The 17417-nt window shown below is 42.7% G+C and overlaps 1 protein-coding gene across 1 annotated transcript in view; it reads right to left on the bottom strand.

Moving 5' to 3' along the window:
• Slc25a15 (solute carrier family 25 member 15) overlaps positions 1–17417 on the bottom strand; it is a 22867-nt gene continuing 5450 nt past the window's right edge. Inside the window, exons 3-7 of the mRNA XM_087199578.1 lie at positions 12331–12589; positions 7200–7337; positions 4836–5005; positions 3750–3908; positions 1–2506 (exon numbers count right to left, since the gene is read on the bottom strand). Coding sequence (XP_087055704.1) covers positions 2382–2506; positions 3750–3908; positions 4836–5005; positions 7200–7337; positions 12331–12589 — 851 coding nt within the window. The 3' untranslated portion in view covers positions 1–2381. The remainder of the gene's footprint in view (positions 2507–3749; positions 3909–4835; positions 5006–7199; positions 7338–12330; positions 12590–17417) is intronic.

Genomic DNA, 17417 nt, shown 5'->3' with positions numbered 1-17417 from the left:
TCACATTAGGTAAATAATTTAATGATAATATAAGACTCAAATTTCTTTAAACATAATTTCAAGTTATATTTTTCTCTGGAGTACAGATCTGAAATGTTACAAACTGTATCCAAATATTGAACCACAAATTAAACAGACAGAATGAAAAAAATTCGTCTTTTGATTCCTCACTTCACTTGCTTCAGACTATTGCTATTGAAGATATTTAGTTAAATCTTTAATGGACAATCTGTGAAAAGATCTGCCAACTGCACTGCCTGGGACCAGCCCCTGAGTGCCATGAAGGAGGACCATGGACTCCTAAGCAGCTCCCTTCTTGCTAGCAGCCAGTCCCATTTTCTCTATTTTACTTCAATCCAGGCTTGTTCAGTTGAAGCACCACTTAGTAGCTACTGACCATTTAAATATATAGAGAAAAATAAAGTATAAAAAATGGTTTTCTTGTAAAGAAAAAAATGGAGGTTCTGGAAGGCTGAGGCAGGAAAACTGCAAGCTTGAACCTAGCCTGGGCAACTTAGTGATTTAATGAGACCCTGTCTCAAAATTAGAAGATAGAGCCGGGGATGTAGCTCAGTGTGAAGGCCCTAGGTTTCATCTGCAGTATCATAAAAAAAGAGGTGGGGGTAAACAGAGGACCAGCTATAGCACGACAAGCAGCACTGCCCCAAATCCATAGCTCTCAGCCCTCCACATTTGGCAGCATGCACCTTGCTTCCACCCTCCAGATCCTGGCACAATGGCTAAGAGTTGCCAGAGGCATGGCAAATAGCAGGAAGCTTAAGGAAATAAGGTTTTACCCAGAGTTGCCATTCTGCCCACAGGAACAGACATACAAGGTAAGGATTCATTAACATCCTCAGCCTGCTTACTTCTGGCTTTTCAGACCTCTTAAGAATATTTATTGAGAGCACCCTGCTGGTCTTAGAGCAGCACAGAACGAGAAGGGCACTTTAGTGTGACAAGACTGATTCCTGACCGTAACTCCATAGCCAAAGAACAGTTGTCCATCCCAAATCCATGTGGATCAGATCTCCAGTGGGATTTGCTTTTCTTGGTTAGGAATACACACTGCCTAGTTTAATAAAATTGCTTTTCTTATGCTCCCCATCTAAAGTTATTATAGTGTGCTATAGTTATTAAGTGTGCTTTATAAAGGCACAGCCCATCTAAAGTTATTAAAATTCAGGACTGCCTGCCAGCCCAAAGTACAGAAGGCACCAAGATGCATGGCAGGGAGTTATGGATCCCAAGGTAAACTTCAGGACAGGTGAGGCTCACTTACTGTGAACTCTAAGCACTGTTTCTGCTCTGTTTGACAGAAGAGGGCTGCACCCATGACTATCATTAGATCATCGAACAGGGAGCAAAGGCTTCTCTTGGGTTTGGTACTCTCTCCCCTCTGGAAGAGCTTCCAATTGGTAGAAGTAAAGTAGGACAGGTGAGACAATGAATATTCCAAAGTGGATGGACTGCAAGTCTACCCAGGTCAGGACCAAGAGACAGAATTAGGTAAGAGCTGCTGTGAGCCACATGGATCTTCATCACAGCACAGCAGCACAGCGCATCCCCTCGGCCCACCCTCTATCTACAGCCAAGCTCAGGGGAAGCTCTTTGGGAGAAGGGGAGGAAGGAAGCTGGTAAGAGTTATACTGCTCCCCAAAGGCCTGATGGTCTGGGTCACAACTAGCAGTACACTCAGAACACAGAATACAAGCCCACCTAGAAAATGAATGGCACTATTTTAACAGTAAAGGATCATGGAAAAAATCCACAATGAAACTCTGAAACTTTTTCAAGAATACAGAAGCCACACCAGTATGCAAGCCTATTTTCTTAGAAATCTATGTGAATATTTTAGTTTTCAAGTACCACTTAAAAACCTTTAACCTCTTAGTACATAAGTACAGTAGACTTTAAGTACATCTACAATGGGTTAAGCAATCATTTATAACCATTTTCACATACACACACAGTCACCTCTGGGTTTTCTGGTAGTATTTGAGGTTAACCATGGAACCAAACTGTGTTTCCCTCAATACATAAACATCCAAACTGCATGTATACACACAGTTTTATGCATAAACAATGGTCTGACAGAACTACATGAAGCCTTTCAAGTTAGGTGCGTAGGACCACAAGCCATCTGGTGTATTTTATCAAGGGCTAGAGCAACAACTTTTCTCTTTCAATTATGGGCAGGAATTGTGTGATGTAAAATAGAGGTGCTTCCATCAAGTTTAAGGTTTAGGGTAGAAGGGAAGATAAAGAGAAAATTTCCAATAAATCAAAATAATTCCACGTTGTTCTTGTACTCCATGAAACCCTGAGATGATCAGTAGTCCTCAAATGCCTGTGCTTTGGAGGCAGGCCCACCAGGCACTTCAGAATGCTTCCATCTGGCTCATCATCAACTTCCTACTGTACTCGTAGGCCAAAAATAGTGAGCCATTGGCAGGGAAGGCGCGAATCATTGTAGGTTTCAGTCCAGAATATAAAGCTGTTATTCCTAGAAAACAAAAGGGCAAGCAAAGACTGATGACCCTTCCTTGGGGATACCCCATGCAGCTGCAGAGAACAGGAATATTTGTGCTTACATATCCAGACAATAGCACTAAGACTCAACAAGTGATGGAAGGACTAACTTCCACTTTCCTAAACAGACTTACACAAACATGTTCAGGTTTCCTGGAAAAGCTAATTGGTATATATACCTATTTCATGCCTGGTTAATGGAATATGGATGGGGTACAGCTAAGGCCTGACCCAGCCAGACAGAGGCAACCATAAAGCCCAAGGCAGCAGCAAGAGCACCTACACCAAAGTCAGAGGCCCCTTTTCTGTATTAGCACCACCTAGCATGGCTGTGAGTACTGAATTAGATAAGGGGGGCATGCATACTTGGCAAAACTATAAAGCATCATGTGAATTTAAAGGGAAGTCATTACTGATAATGTAGAAGATTTCTGTGCTCTATTTGGGACATAAATTAAAGTTGTTTCTGTGTTGTGCTCTTTCTTTTAAAAATCAAAACAGAAGTTCATCACTCAATTTTTAACATGTATACTAGATACAGAAGGGACAGGTTGCATAAAGTCAGATTTACACAAACAACTAGTCTTTATCCTCCTACATACCTCTAAAAATTATAGCCAATCACTATAAAAAGTTATTCAGTCAAAAGTTATTCAGTCCATTTCTGATTCCAGAAACAGCATTAAGACTTATATATTCTTTTAAAGTCCTAAAGTGGTCCTGTTAGAGATCATGCTCTGATAATGTCTGTATTCTCTAAACCAAGTGGTGTGAACTTCAAATCATTTAAACCCTTAGATTGAGTCCATATCTTAAAAATTCCCTCCAGGCTGTTAAGAACAAAGAATCCTGACAGGTATCTAGTACAAGGGTTACAAAATTGAACTTTAAAGATTTGTGAGAGCCTTGATAGCATGATAGCACACCCTTATAATCCCAGCACTAGGGAGGCTGAGACAGGAGGATCACTCTGAGTTTAAGGCCAGCCTGGGCTACACAGTAATATCTTGTCTCAAACAAATTCTTGAGAATGGAAATAAGCTAAGGCAAGGGTCTGGCAAACAAAGACACAAATGTGTATTAACATGCAGTGCTAGAAATAGGACATGAAGTAGGGAGAAGAGAGCAATTACACATCTGATCAAACCTCAGATAAGACGAGTATAAAGTGACCTGTCTGTACATACCTACTCTGTTTCTGCAATTAGCAGACTCACCTTCATTTCTCACAACACTTAGAAAGGTTCCGATAAATCCTGCCTGTTTTCCAGACATGGAAAGAACTTGAATTCTGGATTTTATACAATCCACTGGGTATACAGCAAGCCACAAGCAAATTCCACCAACTCCACCACTTAACATCAAAGGGACAGGGCCTAGAGAAGAAAAATAGCAAATGATGTTTTATCTCAAAAACAGCTGATGCTATATATTTCTAAAAATCAGTGGCCACAGGTAGATAAAAACCAAAATACTAATGCTACAGAATACAATGCTTTGAGAAAACTGTCAAAGCCCAGAATACATGGTTCCCTTTAGCAGCCAGTGTCTGGCCTGGGCCTCGCCAGAACAAGAAGCCCTAGACAGGGCTGTGTTTAGGCTGGTCACCCAGAGCCGCTGCCCTGGTCTGCACAAAACAGCAGGCTCCCACAGCATGGCAGGGCCTCACCTCGGCGAATGAGGAGGGGCCACGGAAACACAGTCCACATCTTTTTCAGCCTTCTCACCCTGAAGTAAATATGTTAATGCCCAAAAGCCCCAATTCTTTCTTTACCATGAAAAACTAAAATTGTCTTATTAAACACACCAGTTAAGTCTGGGAGCTTGATTAACTGCATAATAGATCCAACACACTGAAGTGAGATGCTTAAATCTGACGTGTGAGTCAACATTGTCAGTTGTGTCAAGCAGCTGAATAAGACAAGTTAGACCTATACTTTTCACTGCTCTCAAAACACTGTCAAGACTTATTACCATATTTTAAGCTTAGTGCAAGATTTATAGGTGGTTTCTCAAGGGGAAGGTAATTTCAGTATTTCTCAAAAGTGCATCTAGAACAATTAATAAATTTTATTCCAGAAAAGTAGTTTGGATACACTGCTTCAGCCCCTGTCCTGAGGGGACAAGGTTGGGGGAAGAGTGCTAGCAATCTCCTGCTGCCGTATTACTTTCTAGCATCTAGAAACTTCCCAGTTCTGAGCAGACCCCCACAGAGGGAGTACAGAAAAGATAATGCACAGAAATCACACCATCAGGAAGCAGATACTATCATACCCAAATGCTGTCCAGGCAAACATATTTACCTAGTTCATCTTTTGATCTCCCTGATGCAAAAAATGATCGGCTTAGTTCATAGCCCCCAAAGAACAAGAAATAGCCTGGTACTTCCCGAAGTAAAGTGCTTGAGAGTCCATGGTAGAAGCCCAAGGGGCCATCCTTCCTAAGGACACTTTTCACGACAGACCAAACTGTACTGGGAGGAGACACAGAGTGAGAGATAAGGTTAGTACAGGCAGGGAAGGAAGAGGACAAGGGCATTTATATTTAACTAACAGACTTGATCAAGCATGAACAATGGAGCAATCAATTTTGTAAACAGGAACCAGGAATTCTAACAAAAGGCATCCTTTAGTAGGAAAGAAAAATCTCAGAAGCAAAAGTACTTTATAGTAAGTTTGATCATGTAAGTTACTAAGAAAATTATATTAAATGAATGCACACATTTCTAGAAGTCACAGTATCCAAGATGTAAAAAGAGCTATGACCCATGTTTTCTTTTCCATAGTAAATAAGTAAAACCTGAAATTATAATAAGGAGTCATCCAAACTCAGCAAGAAGAAGACGGTTTTCCCAGTCCCTTATCTCCCTTGGATTCCTGTCTCTGATTTCTGGTGTGTTTTAGGAGAATCTGTTCAGATGCTTCTGTGCTGTTTCGTTTGATGGCAGCAACATGAGCAGAGGAGTTAGTATTACTTGAAGGCTACACAAATTCTGAGAGTTGAGCTAAGATCCTGCCATGCAAAAAGCACCCAAAACTGAGTCCCTAGAGAGCAGAGGTGCAGGGGAGCTCCTTTTAAGCAGATCAGAGCCCTGCTCCTAGAACAGCTGGAGCACAGCATACTTGTAGACTGCAGACTTTCTTTCACGATGGTGTGAGTGACAAGTTTTTATCCCCATGTTGAATAGGGAGAGAAATCACATACTCAGTACAACTCAGTGAATTCCCTCTCCTCACCTTGTTCTCAGACAGCAGGGGAATCAGCTTGGAGAGGATGAGGATTAAGTCCTATGGTAACAAAGACCATGAGTGGTGATCTTTCTGAGAGCTTCAGAAGGCTCCACCAGGCATTCGTTGGCTGTACCCTTGGATAGCACTGCTCCCATTCCATATACACATTGTACAGCCTGCCCGACTCGAGCTATCATATTCACTAACATGTAAACCTCAAATACCAAGCCAACCAGTATTTACGTTTTTGTAAAATGTCCATCTAAGTTCTGTGGATATATCTTTAAGTTACCTTAAACTACTTCTAAGGCATATGAGGGCAGCTTTCTGGGTGATGTTAATGTTTTATTCTTAATCCAGGAACTGGTTACAAAGGGTCTTCATTCTGTGACTATTTACAGAATTGTACACTTATGATTTGTGTGCATATTCATGACACTGGTGTATGTTACATACAAATAAAAAGTTTTCAAGGCTTTCACTTTTGGACTTCTATTTAAGTAATGAAGAACAGATACAACGAATGAATCTCAAGAGTGCAGAAAACAGGCACTATTACAAAGTCCACTCTGGCTAGGAGGAGACTCAGAAATGAAAATGGTCAACCTGTCCACTGGCTTCCCCAGCAGACCCACAGGCTTTAAGTTAACCATAGCAGCCTCTTCAATTTGAATTTTAGCCAGCCAGATGTCAAGATAAATAAGTTTTGTGATTAATAAGGTACTAAATTGCTTTTCAATTCAAATCAATTATATCATATATATATGATAATCATTTTAGGGCTGAGCTGGAGGGCGATTTGATCATTGAAGAACAGCTGTGTGTTGACAAGGGTTTTGAAGAATGTCTTCAGAACATGGCCTTTGCTAGGACATTTGAAAGACTGGGGAAGGCAGGGAGGAAGCAGACGAAGTCAATATTAGGATCTGGGGTCATGAGCCTGAACACTCATGTGAAACCTGGGAAAGAGGCATCAAACACTCATCACAAAACTCAAGTCAGTATTTAGGAAGGCTCAGCTCACAGATCCAGTTCAAAAGCTGCCTACGACATGCCTCCAAATATTGTCTGCACCCAAGGGGATAAAAGGGGTGTTAAGCTCTAGGCTGCACCATTTCTGGGTGTTAGATATTTGCCTCAGATAGCACATGGAGTGTTGAGTGTAACCCTCACTGTACTCAATGATCATTTCAGAAAATTATACTCTGACTGGTACAAGAAGCACAATATTTTCTTTTTTTTTCAGTACCAGGGATCAAACTCAGGACCTTGAGCTTGTGAGGCAGGCGTGGTGCCACTGAGCTAAATCCCCAGCCCTCCCAATATTTTAGAGTAGACAAATCCGTTTCTGTTCCTTAGTTTCAACACAATATAAAATTTAAAACATAATATACAAAGGCAACAGGGACCTAATATTTGTGCCTGAACAGCGCTTACTTCTGGCTTCTGTCTGTCTTTCCTGATGTCTCCATTTCAAACATGGTCTGCAGCCGGCACTTCACAAGCTCTGTGGGGCACAGCACCAGAGCCGCAAAAGCAGAGGCGACGGATCCTGCAGCTGCATTCTGCACATCACTGAAAGCACAAACAGAGAAGACTGCCGCACATCATCAGCTCATTTGTTCCTTCAGCAACACCAGAAGAGAGGGTAGGGAACATGTATGTGCTATTACATCTAAGGATCCTATGATCCTGTGAGGAGCCAGCAATATCCCAATTTACATCTGGAGAAGTGATGCTTAGGGAAGCTACATAATATGCCCAGAGTACACAGCTACTAAGTGACACTGTGAGGAATCAAACCCAGGCCTGACTGACTTCCCCATTGATGCTGTGTTTATCAGGCACAGTGCTGAATTTGAATGTTTGTGGTCCCCTCCACAAAATTCATATGTAGAAGACCTAACCCCCAATGTGATACTATTTGGAGGAAGTGTCCTTGAGAGGCAATTAGATATAGATGAGGATTTTGAGAGTGAGCTCCTCATCGTGGAATTAGTGCCCCTATAAGAAAGGACCAGACAACAAGTTTTCTCTCTCTGCACTGTGAAAACACAGTAAGCAAACACTATCTATGAATCACAAAGTGGGCCTTTAACAGACACCAAATCTGCAAGGACCTTGATCTTGGACTTTCCAGCCTCCAGAGCTGTGAAGTTTTATTTCAGCCTCACCACTCTACAGTATTTTGTTATAGTAGCCCAAGCTAAGACAGTTGACTTATAAAATAAAGCCAAAACAACTTGGAGAGGGGGAAAAAAAATCACCCTGTCCCACCACTCAGAGCATGCACTATTGACATTTCAGTATATTATACATTAAGCTTTGAGTAAAATTAGGTTATAAAGCTATCCCTCCCTGCCCCAAATCTAACCTGGAGCAGCCAGACATGTACATAACCACCAGAGATGAAAACTCAGCATAATTTTTTAAACAAAACTTCCTACATTGTGAAAAGATGTCTCAGTTTAGCTGATGACCTCCTGCCATGGTCTGAGTGTGTGCCCCAAAGGTTCATGTGCTGGAAGCTTGCTCCTCAGTGTGGCAGTGTTGAGGCAGTGGGACCTTTAAGAGGCAAGGCCTAATGGAAGGTAGTTAGGTCACTGGGGGCACTGCTGCTCTCAGTAGGAATTAATGTCATTCTGGCAGGACTCAAGCTAGTTCCTATAAAAGCAGGTTGCTATAAACAGGGAAAGCCTCACCTCTGAATCTCTCTGGCTTCCTATAACACCTATGACCTCTCCCTGTCACACATACTGTACTGCAACCATCATACCATCCACCATGCTCTGATATGGCCAAAAGGTTTCTCCAGAGCCAAGCAGATACCAGTGTCAGGTTCTTGACTCTCCAGAACTGTGAGCTAAATAAACCTCTTTTCTTTATATGTTACCTAGCCTCAGGTATTCTGTTATAGGAACAGAAAATGGAAATATCTCCTCAGCCTCAGCAACACAGAGGGCAAGAGGAGGGGACAATAGGCCTCAGAGCTGGTGAAGCCTGAACAAGTCTGCATACTCAGTGGATTTAGGTGAAATGGTTAAGCTGGACATCTAAACCAGGAAAAAGGATGAATGCACACACATATAAAAATTGAAGCAGTCACCTTCTCTCATATGGGCTTAGTACCACCAGCCCAGTCACCAGCAGGGCTGGGACACTAGAATTCAATAGGAGTTCAATGGGGGCAAAGTCTGAGCAACAATTCTCTGGATGCCAGGAAGGCTCCTCTAAGAGTTCATGGGGGACAAAGAAGAAGACCCTTTCTGGCCCAAGACAGTGTTTTGTAGGTGCTCTGCCAGGATTTGGGATGCCACAATCCTGCATGAGCAAAACCCACTGAACTGGTTCCCCAACTCACACATTAAGCCTTGGCCTCTTGCTGTCACTGGACAGCTAAGACCACCCTCAAATTCCCCAAAACCCTGAGGGGAAACACCTCAGCTGACTACCCTACATTGAGATCCCTAATAATTTCATTCCAGTGAGAAACAGCATAGGATCAAGGCCTCCTCCAATGTAGGCCCAGGTTCCTATTTCCTTGTGGCCTAGTCCTGGTGCAATGACCAGATACAAGGGAGCATCCAGGGGACTAAACCGGCCCTTCGACCCAGGTCTCAGAAGAGCTGGCTTAAAGTGGGGCTTTCACTCAGGACGAGGATGCTGGCTGCAGTGCATACTTCCTTTCCACCTCAGAGAAGAAGCCTAAGGCCATGAACAGAGAAGAGCCAGCCTGGTCTGTAGAAACTATCCTGTGCCATTCAGTTCACTCCTTTCTCCTCCTCATATCACTCCTTCTTGGCTCATTTGCTCAAAACCAAAGCTTAGAATGGTTCCTGCTGCCTTCCAGTCAGCCTGCAGATCTATATTTAGCCACCCGCAGGGACTCTCTGTCAACCTGCTGACAGGTAACTATCAATTAGGGTCACTACCTGAGTTTGCCAAGTTGCTAAAACAAAGGTGACAGTCAATAAACATGGAACTCTACTCAACCTCTGGTGCACTGATAGCTCAGACATCTGATGAATGCCAAGCACCTTATTAAAGTGCATGCACAAAGCCAAATCAGGTCTGCAGTGGACTTTGGCTTTCTAATAAACACTTCCATTTACCCATACACAAAATGAAGCCCGGTTCTATGTGTGGTGTAAGTGTATAGAACTGGTAAAAAGGGCAATTGGCATGAGATGGGTTTTCAAAGAACCAAAGGTTTGTCATCTTCTCAGCTGACTTTTCTCAGGCAAAAAAAAAAAAAAAAAAAAAAAAATTTATGTGACCATTCCCACTGTGTAAGCACCATCCAGCCAAAGGTCACATCAGAGCACCACACTACATCGTGTTGAAACCAGGAACAGACAAATATTTACAGTGGACTGAAGAAATTCACAACGGCTTCTCACAAGCAGTTCTTTCCTTTCACTGTGCTTCACAAACCCTCTCTCTAGATTAGACCCCTACAAACTATTCCAGAACCTCCAATGTGGTCTAAGAGAAAGCAGGACTGACCAGGGATGAGCCAGAAGGCATAGGCTAAGTCTGGCAATCGTTAGTTGTCAACATGTGCGCCTCAGTATCCCCACCTGTAAGTCACAGATGACACACTTGCCTCACTCCTCTTAGGGTCGCAGGGAGGGCCATATAGATGTGGCATGTGCCAGAGCTTGGCAGACTCCAGACAACATTCCCCCAAGAGCCAACAAGCAGATACTGTTCTTCAGGGTGAAAAAGAAGATCCTAAGCTCAGAAAAGACTGTAGTGCTGTGTTAGATCATGTTAAAGAAGCTGGTTGCTTCACTGAAGAACTTCAAAGCATCTTTAACATGGTCATGACAGGGCCATAATTTATGTCTCACTGCTGGACGGCTCTGAACCATGCTGGGCAGCATGGGACCATCATGCATGTACCACTGGTGGTTCAAGCTGGCAGGCACGTGTTAACAATGCTGTATATACCACATGACATAACTGCCTCCAGAGTAGTTCCCTGCACCTTCTCAGGGACACTGACATGGGCTTCTAGAAGTGGGGCACAGGAAACACTGTTGTAAGGTACTGCATGGTTCTCAGCAGAAAAGCACTATGCTTGGACTGCAGTCTTCATAGGCTAAAACGGTGGACAGAAGGGGGCAGGCAGGCCAGATCGCTTCTGTGTGAAGTTATAAGATACCACCTCTGTCCTGTGGCTGAAGGGGCTGGTCTGCTCAGAGGGGAGCACCAATTTCTTCCACCAGAACCTCACACAAGTGCTCTCTGCTTCCTGGCCTCCTTCCCATGCTGAACTTCCTTAAAGAGGCCAAGGGAGAACTCAAGCTCAGGACTCAAGTGGAATGTGTCTCCCTCCGCTGGGGAGAAAACTTTTGCTTCTGTCAGTCTCCATCTTGGGGTCCCACACTCTGGGTTTACACCCTGGTTCTGTCTCTACTTCATGTCTCCTTTCGCCCTCTGGTGCTGGAGGGTAGTAGTGTCAAGAGTTCAGCTGTCCTGTCTATCCTTATCCTGTCTCCTTGGGGATTTTATCCAGTCCTAAGCCTTAAAAACACAAGTTCCACCCACCATGATAGAACTGCTGGGGCTGGGGATTTAGCTCAATGGCACTGCCATCTGCCTCACAATCGCAAGGTCCTGAGGTCGATCCCTGGTACCAAAAAAACAAAACAAAACAAAAAAATCTATGAAAGAACTTCTATCTCTATAAGGGCATGTCTGTGTCCTGTAGGTGCCTCCAGAGGACATTTTGGTACACAAGGAGCCTACATTACTCATGTGGGACCTGTAGTCACATAGGGTTTCCAATTCCTACCAAATCAATCAAGAAGACTACCTTTTGCAACCCTCAAGCCAATGTAATAATTTTAAATTATTTAAGGCGGGATAGTCGTTATTTAAGGAGGGAATGCTGCTTAGTCTGCCAAGTTCTGGCACATATGTGGTGTCTGTGTGCCCCTCACTACGACCCTGAGAGGAGTGAAGCAGGTGTGTACTCTATGTCCTACAGAGTGGGGAAACCGAGGTGTGCATGTTGACATACCAGTGGTGTCTGAACAGTTTCACCTCTGTATAATATCCTGGAAAAGACCAAGCACGAGCCACTGTTTGGTGGAGACTCAGCCAAAATAAAAAGGGGTTCACCTCCATTTTCCCAGATGTTTCCAACACCTCCTAAAGTTCCACATTCCTCTTCAAACCTATTTATCTCAGGTCACCTCTTCCAACACTCTGCACCATGCTGATGAAGTGGAACCTAAAACTTGGGTCCCACATTGCATCTGTGGTTTTGGGTCCACATTGCATCGTTCAGCACTTCTCCCCATTTGACAAGCATCCTCCCAAAGATAGCAGACTGCCAGGGTGGGTCCTTCCCAGCACCAGGCTCCAAGGGACCTCTTGTTTGCATAATACATATCCTTTTTCCAAGGTTCATACCAAGACAGCTTATGACATCATCATCCAATAGAAGGTACTTATTTTAAAAAGGAAAATGTTCTTCCCATGAGCTATCATTAAAAGCATAGCCATACAATAATGTCAGTATTTTTGAAAAAGCACAAGGCACCAGGTCTGGACTCACCTCAGCTTTGCCTGCCTGTCCAGTCCAACCACTCTCCGAACCAGCTGCTGGCAGAAGCCATAGCACATGAAGAGCACCGAGTTCTCAGCGATGTTGGCAATCAGCGCTGGGCTAGTGCCCTTGTAGAAGCCACGGAACCCCACCTGCGAGTAGGTCTTCAGGCAGCAATCAGTGAGGCCCCGGTACAGGTCAGGGAACGTCTGCATCTTCACCTTCATTGTGTCGAAGGGCTGCCCGGTCAGTACACATGCTGTGCCCCCTGGAATGGACACAAGAGTCTACAGGTTCCTAATCTATCCATAGGAATGCAGAATGGTGGCTTGCCCCAGGAGGATTACAAAGGCAGACCTCCATTCCTTCTGACCCTGTTACCCCTGAAATCTTGTAGCTGAGTCTAGCAAAAATTACAGTGGGACCTGGCACCTGAGTCCCGCCCCAAAGGGCCACACACTCTTGGGAGGGGAGACATGTGCCCCAAAATCCAAGTCCCAGGCTGCAAAGGTGTGGCATGTTTAGGAGATAGCAATGGAGTTAGAGCTGGAGCACACTTTCCTGTGGACTCCTGGACAGGCCATGTGACCCATGAGCATCTATTCCTCATTCATGCTCAGCTCCCAGCGTGAGAGTGAAGTTAAAGAAAAATGGAGTGCCTGCTACACAAGTGGTTAATCCATAGCAGGGACTGTGGATGAGACAAAAGCCATACAGAGGAAATGGCAAACCTGGGAAGGGACAATCACTCCCTCTTTGCCTAATGCCCTGAATTATGGTAACTATCAGAAAAATCACAGAGTGCTAAATGCCAGAGAGAAAACAAGAGCCTGGCTAATCCCTGGAGAGCAAAACCTTTGATCCTATGAAAAACCCTTTCTAATTTTAACTCTACTAATTCATAATTTGTATTACAATAAGGAATAAATTGGAATTTATCTTAGTTTAGCATAAATGGACTGAAGTTTACTAGTGCTCAGCATAAAGTTTGTATGTTTTTTGTGTTTTGTTTTGTTTTGGTACTGGGGATCGAACTCAGGTCCTTGCGCTTTTGAGGCAGGTGGCGGCACCACTGAGCTAAATCCCCAGCCCAAGTCTATATGTTGTTATACTGTAAGAATATCACATAAACTGTATTAGAATTGCTCCAATAAGAATGAGCTACAATTATTATATAATAACTCCAGACCCGGGCCAGGAATTTAGCTCAGGGACGCCACACCTGCCTCACAAGCCCAAGGTCCTGAGCTCGATCCCTGGTACCAAAAAAAATCCAAACAAACGAAACAAACAAAACTCCAGACGATGCACTGAGGTGTTTTGAGAAGAGCCACTGGTTAATGTTTACTACTCTCCCTGAAACCTGAGAACCTTCCACATCTCAAACACACCTTACTTATGCTGAGAAACACTGCAACAAAATGATGCTACTGCTAAAGTTTTATCAAGGAAAAGCTTATGCAAAATATTTTAAAAATGCAATTTCATAACTGTGACATTATACGTGACAACACCTACATTGTAGAAAGTAAAGCATCTAAGAACTATTTAGTCTGTTCTTTTAAGCAATCAAAAAGATCTGCCTTCTGTGATCTCATCACTACCATTCAACTTCTTCTAGGGCTGCAATGATACACTTCTGCTTTGTCTTGCCAAATCATCCCTAGGTCCGAATTTGTGGAATATGAGTTTGCTTTAATTCAGAGTTACTCTCTACTAGGTACTGCTGAGCTAAGACAAAATGAGACCCAAAGTATATCAAAGTAAATTAATTATACCATAACATATGATTATCAGAATTTTTTTAAGGATAGATACCTCAGCATTAATTTTTCTTTATTATACAGATTGAATAATGAAACATAATTCTTGAAGCCAACTTATGTTCTTTCAAACTATGATATTCTCCAAAGTTCTGATATTTTACATAATGCAGAATATATAAATCTAGTAAAAAAAGTAATAATGAAAATAATATAAATTTTTGTGCAAATAGTTAATTAAATGTCTAAAAAGCCTAAAGTCTAATTGTGTAAGATAATTCAGTAATATCTAGTGTAAAATACAAACTGATGATCTGTGAATTAATTAAAGGAATGTAGCACTCTTAGGAAATACTTTTTAACTATAAGCCACCCTTTACATTTGATGGCCTGTTGATTTTACATATTGTTGAGCCTCTATCAAGGAATAAAAAAGACATGCTACAGTGCACACCTCCAGCCTGAGCAAGTATAATACTTTTTATATCCATTGATTATTTTCAAATATCCATGGATCCATTAGTTACAGTGTTTCTTAGGGAGGCATCTTTTTATAGCGTGTAGGCCACAAAATTATTGCATTAAGAAATCTTAATATCAAAAAGTGTTTTGAGCATGCTACTGTGGTATGTATCTATAATTCCAGCACTCTGGGAGGCTGAGTCAGAAGGATGAAAAATTTGAACCCAGCTGAGGCAACTTAGTGATTGAGTGAGACGCTGTCTCAAAAAAGGAGGGCTGGGCTGAGGATGTAATTCAGAGTGAAGGTCATGGATTCAATCACCAGTACCATCAACAAAACAAAACAACAGTGCTTTGAAATATAGTTTGTTATCATAATATTTTCTATTGAGGTATTTACTTAGTTATTTAATGCAGTGATAATACTGAATAACAGCAAATCACAAAATCTCCATCTCACATAGTCCTCTGTGGGTCACAGGGGCGGCCATGTAGAACTTAGCTAACACTTGTGCCTGAGGTGGGAGGAGCTAGGTGCTCTGGATACAGGACGCTCTCGCCTGTGATAGCTTGAGACACTTGAACCAGCCACTCTTTTATCTGGAGCATGAAAGCCCGGGCATGATCTTACATCAAGTGTGGAGTATAGAAGGCTAGCTAAATCACTGCAGAACTTTTCAGACTTCTACTTTTGTCACATTTATTAATGTCCTTGGCCAGATCATATCACAAAGCTGGGGCTTGCATCAGAAAGGAAGACATGGTATAGTACTTGGTGTTATCTGCTATTTAGATCCTTTGCTAGGAATGAAGGACAAGTTAGCCATTGCAGGGGTGCTCAATTTCTCTAATTCTGCTTCTTTTAATTACATTCCACAAATGTTGGGTCCAAGAGTATCCCTTACCTCACTTCCTACCCGAATCACCACATCTGAGAATATTTGTCAGGGAATCTAATCTGCAACATACTGCAAGTTCCACAGAAGTAGTCACAATGATTCAAGGATCATGTAAAGAATGGAAGTGCTAAGTGCCATCATTTCCAGCATAACCATCAAGTAGAGTGAATTTTCATCATTCTTTTTTTTTTTCATTAAGTTTATTGGTACATTTTAGGTATACAATACAGTTACATTCATCATTGGGATCTTGTACCTTTACATAATGTATCTTGGTTCTTATTTTTTCCCCATTCCCCTGCCCTCCCTTCACCCCCTCCACCCTTACCTATTTACAAAGACTTTGTTTCCATTTTTTTTTAGATAAACTAAAGCCTTTAATTCAGCACATTACTACTTGGATGGAGTGTTTCCATATTTTCATTCAATCAGCCTGAAAGGTATAGACACAGGTTCCCACAATAGGCATCTGCAAGGCATCTGTGACAATTCCACTTCCAACAGGGAAAAGGAGGAAGACAAGTGAATACTGACATGCAAATTCCTCCCCACATCTGTAATTTACCCTATACCACCTGGTCCCGCCCTGCCTCTTCCTGTGAGTGATGACTACTCAGAACGCCAACATCAGCTGCTGGGCCCAACACCTAGCAGATTCTCAGAGATTTATTAAGTGAATAAAGCCAAGGCTAATGACAAGGACCAAATATTTTCCTATTTACGTAGAAGCTGGACTTCTGATCATGTTTTTCTCTTTGAAAGACAAATGAAAAGAACTCTGCATGTCACAGCTGGCTGCTCCTCATTCGGCAGGAGAAGTGCCCAGACTGTGGCATTCAACATTTACCAAGGGTGACATTCAGATTGTCAGCTCCTGACACACGGGCAGCAAACCACAGGGCACTGAGGCGATCTACCTAGGCAGAGACTGTACTGATGGAGAAGGGGCTGCTTGGAGGGACGACAGACAGGCGAACCCCACAGCCCTCAACCAATCACAGTACCATTTAACATGGCAGGGAAGCATTTTGTTTTTAAGATATTCCAATCAAAAAAGGTTTTTGAGTTGTTTTTCACTTTGGCATTTGAGAGGATAAATAAATAACCACATTCCCCAACCACATTCATTATTCACTGCAACAGAGCTGTCAGAGCACTGGCTGGGTTACAGTATTAGAATTGTTAAACTACTAACTCTTAAAGTACTACCTAGGTTTCCTTTTAAGAAAATGTAACTTTTGTGATACACCTGGCCTCAGATCAATAATTACTCAATTATCTATCTTCTTTAAATTCCCCCATCCCAGTAGTCTAGGGCTCAAGACCCTTTCCTGGAATCTCTTGTACAGCAAGTGAAGACAGGGACAACGATGACTTCTTGGCACTTTAAAAGAGAAGAGGTGGACAGGAAACCTGTCTGACAGGAAGCTTTGTTTCAAAGAAAAAGGAGACGCAAAGAGCAACATGTTTGTGCTCCACCCCTGACCCCTCAGACCACAGCTGCTCTGATCTCACAGATGAATCACTTCAGTGAGTGGGCTTCGGCCGAGAAGCACCAGGGGTCCTCTACTCCTGGCAGAAAAATCCTGAACTCCAGCAGTTTACATGTCCAAAAAACCATGGCAGAGAAGACGCCAAACTACTCCTTCACCTCCAGGAAGGTGGCTGCCCCCATGGGGACGATTTATGTTTTCTTCTGAGGTTAGTCATTTAAGGAATGTCTAAAAGATAACAAAATTAGACAAGGAACCAGAAAATCAAGATCCTGGCTCTGCTTCACATTTCCTAGCTGTGTAACCTTGAACAAATCCCCCTCTTTGGGACTCTCTTCTGCACTGGAGCCAATGATCTCTAAAGGTCCATCTAGCTGCATCATTCAATGATTTTGGTGACATAGAGACCATTATAGGGGCAAGGAACAAACAAACTCATGGGCTCTTAACCTGTTATTCATCAAATGCATGATTTGGGT

The sequence above is a fragment of the Heterocephalus glaber genome, unplaced genomic scaffold (genome assembly GCF_053883595.1).
Source record: "Heterocephalus glaber isolate CG9 unplaced genomic scaffold, H.glaber_assembly_v1.0 deba00001720, whole genome shotgun sequence".
In the NCBI taxonomy this organism is placed as follows: Eukaryota; Metazoa; Chordata; class Mammalia; order Rodentia; family Bathyergidae; genus Heterocephalus; species Heterocephalus glaber.
Note: the sequence above shows the minus strand (reverse complement) of the source record. Positions and strands in the feature narration are given on the sequence as shown.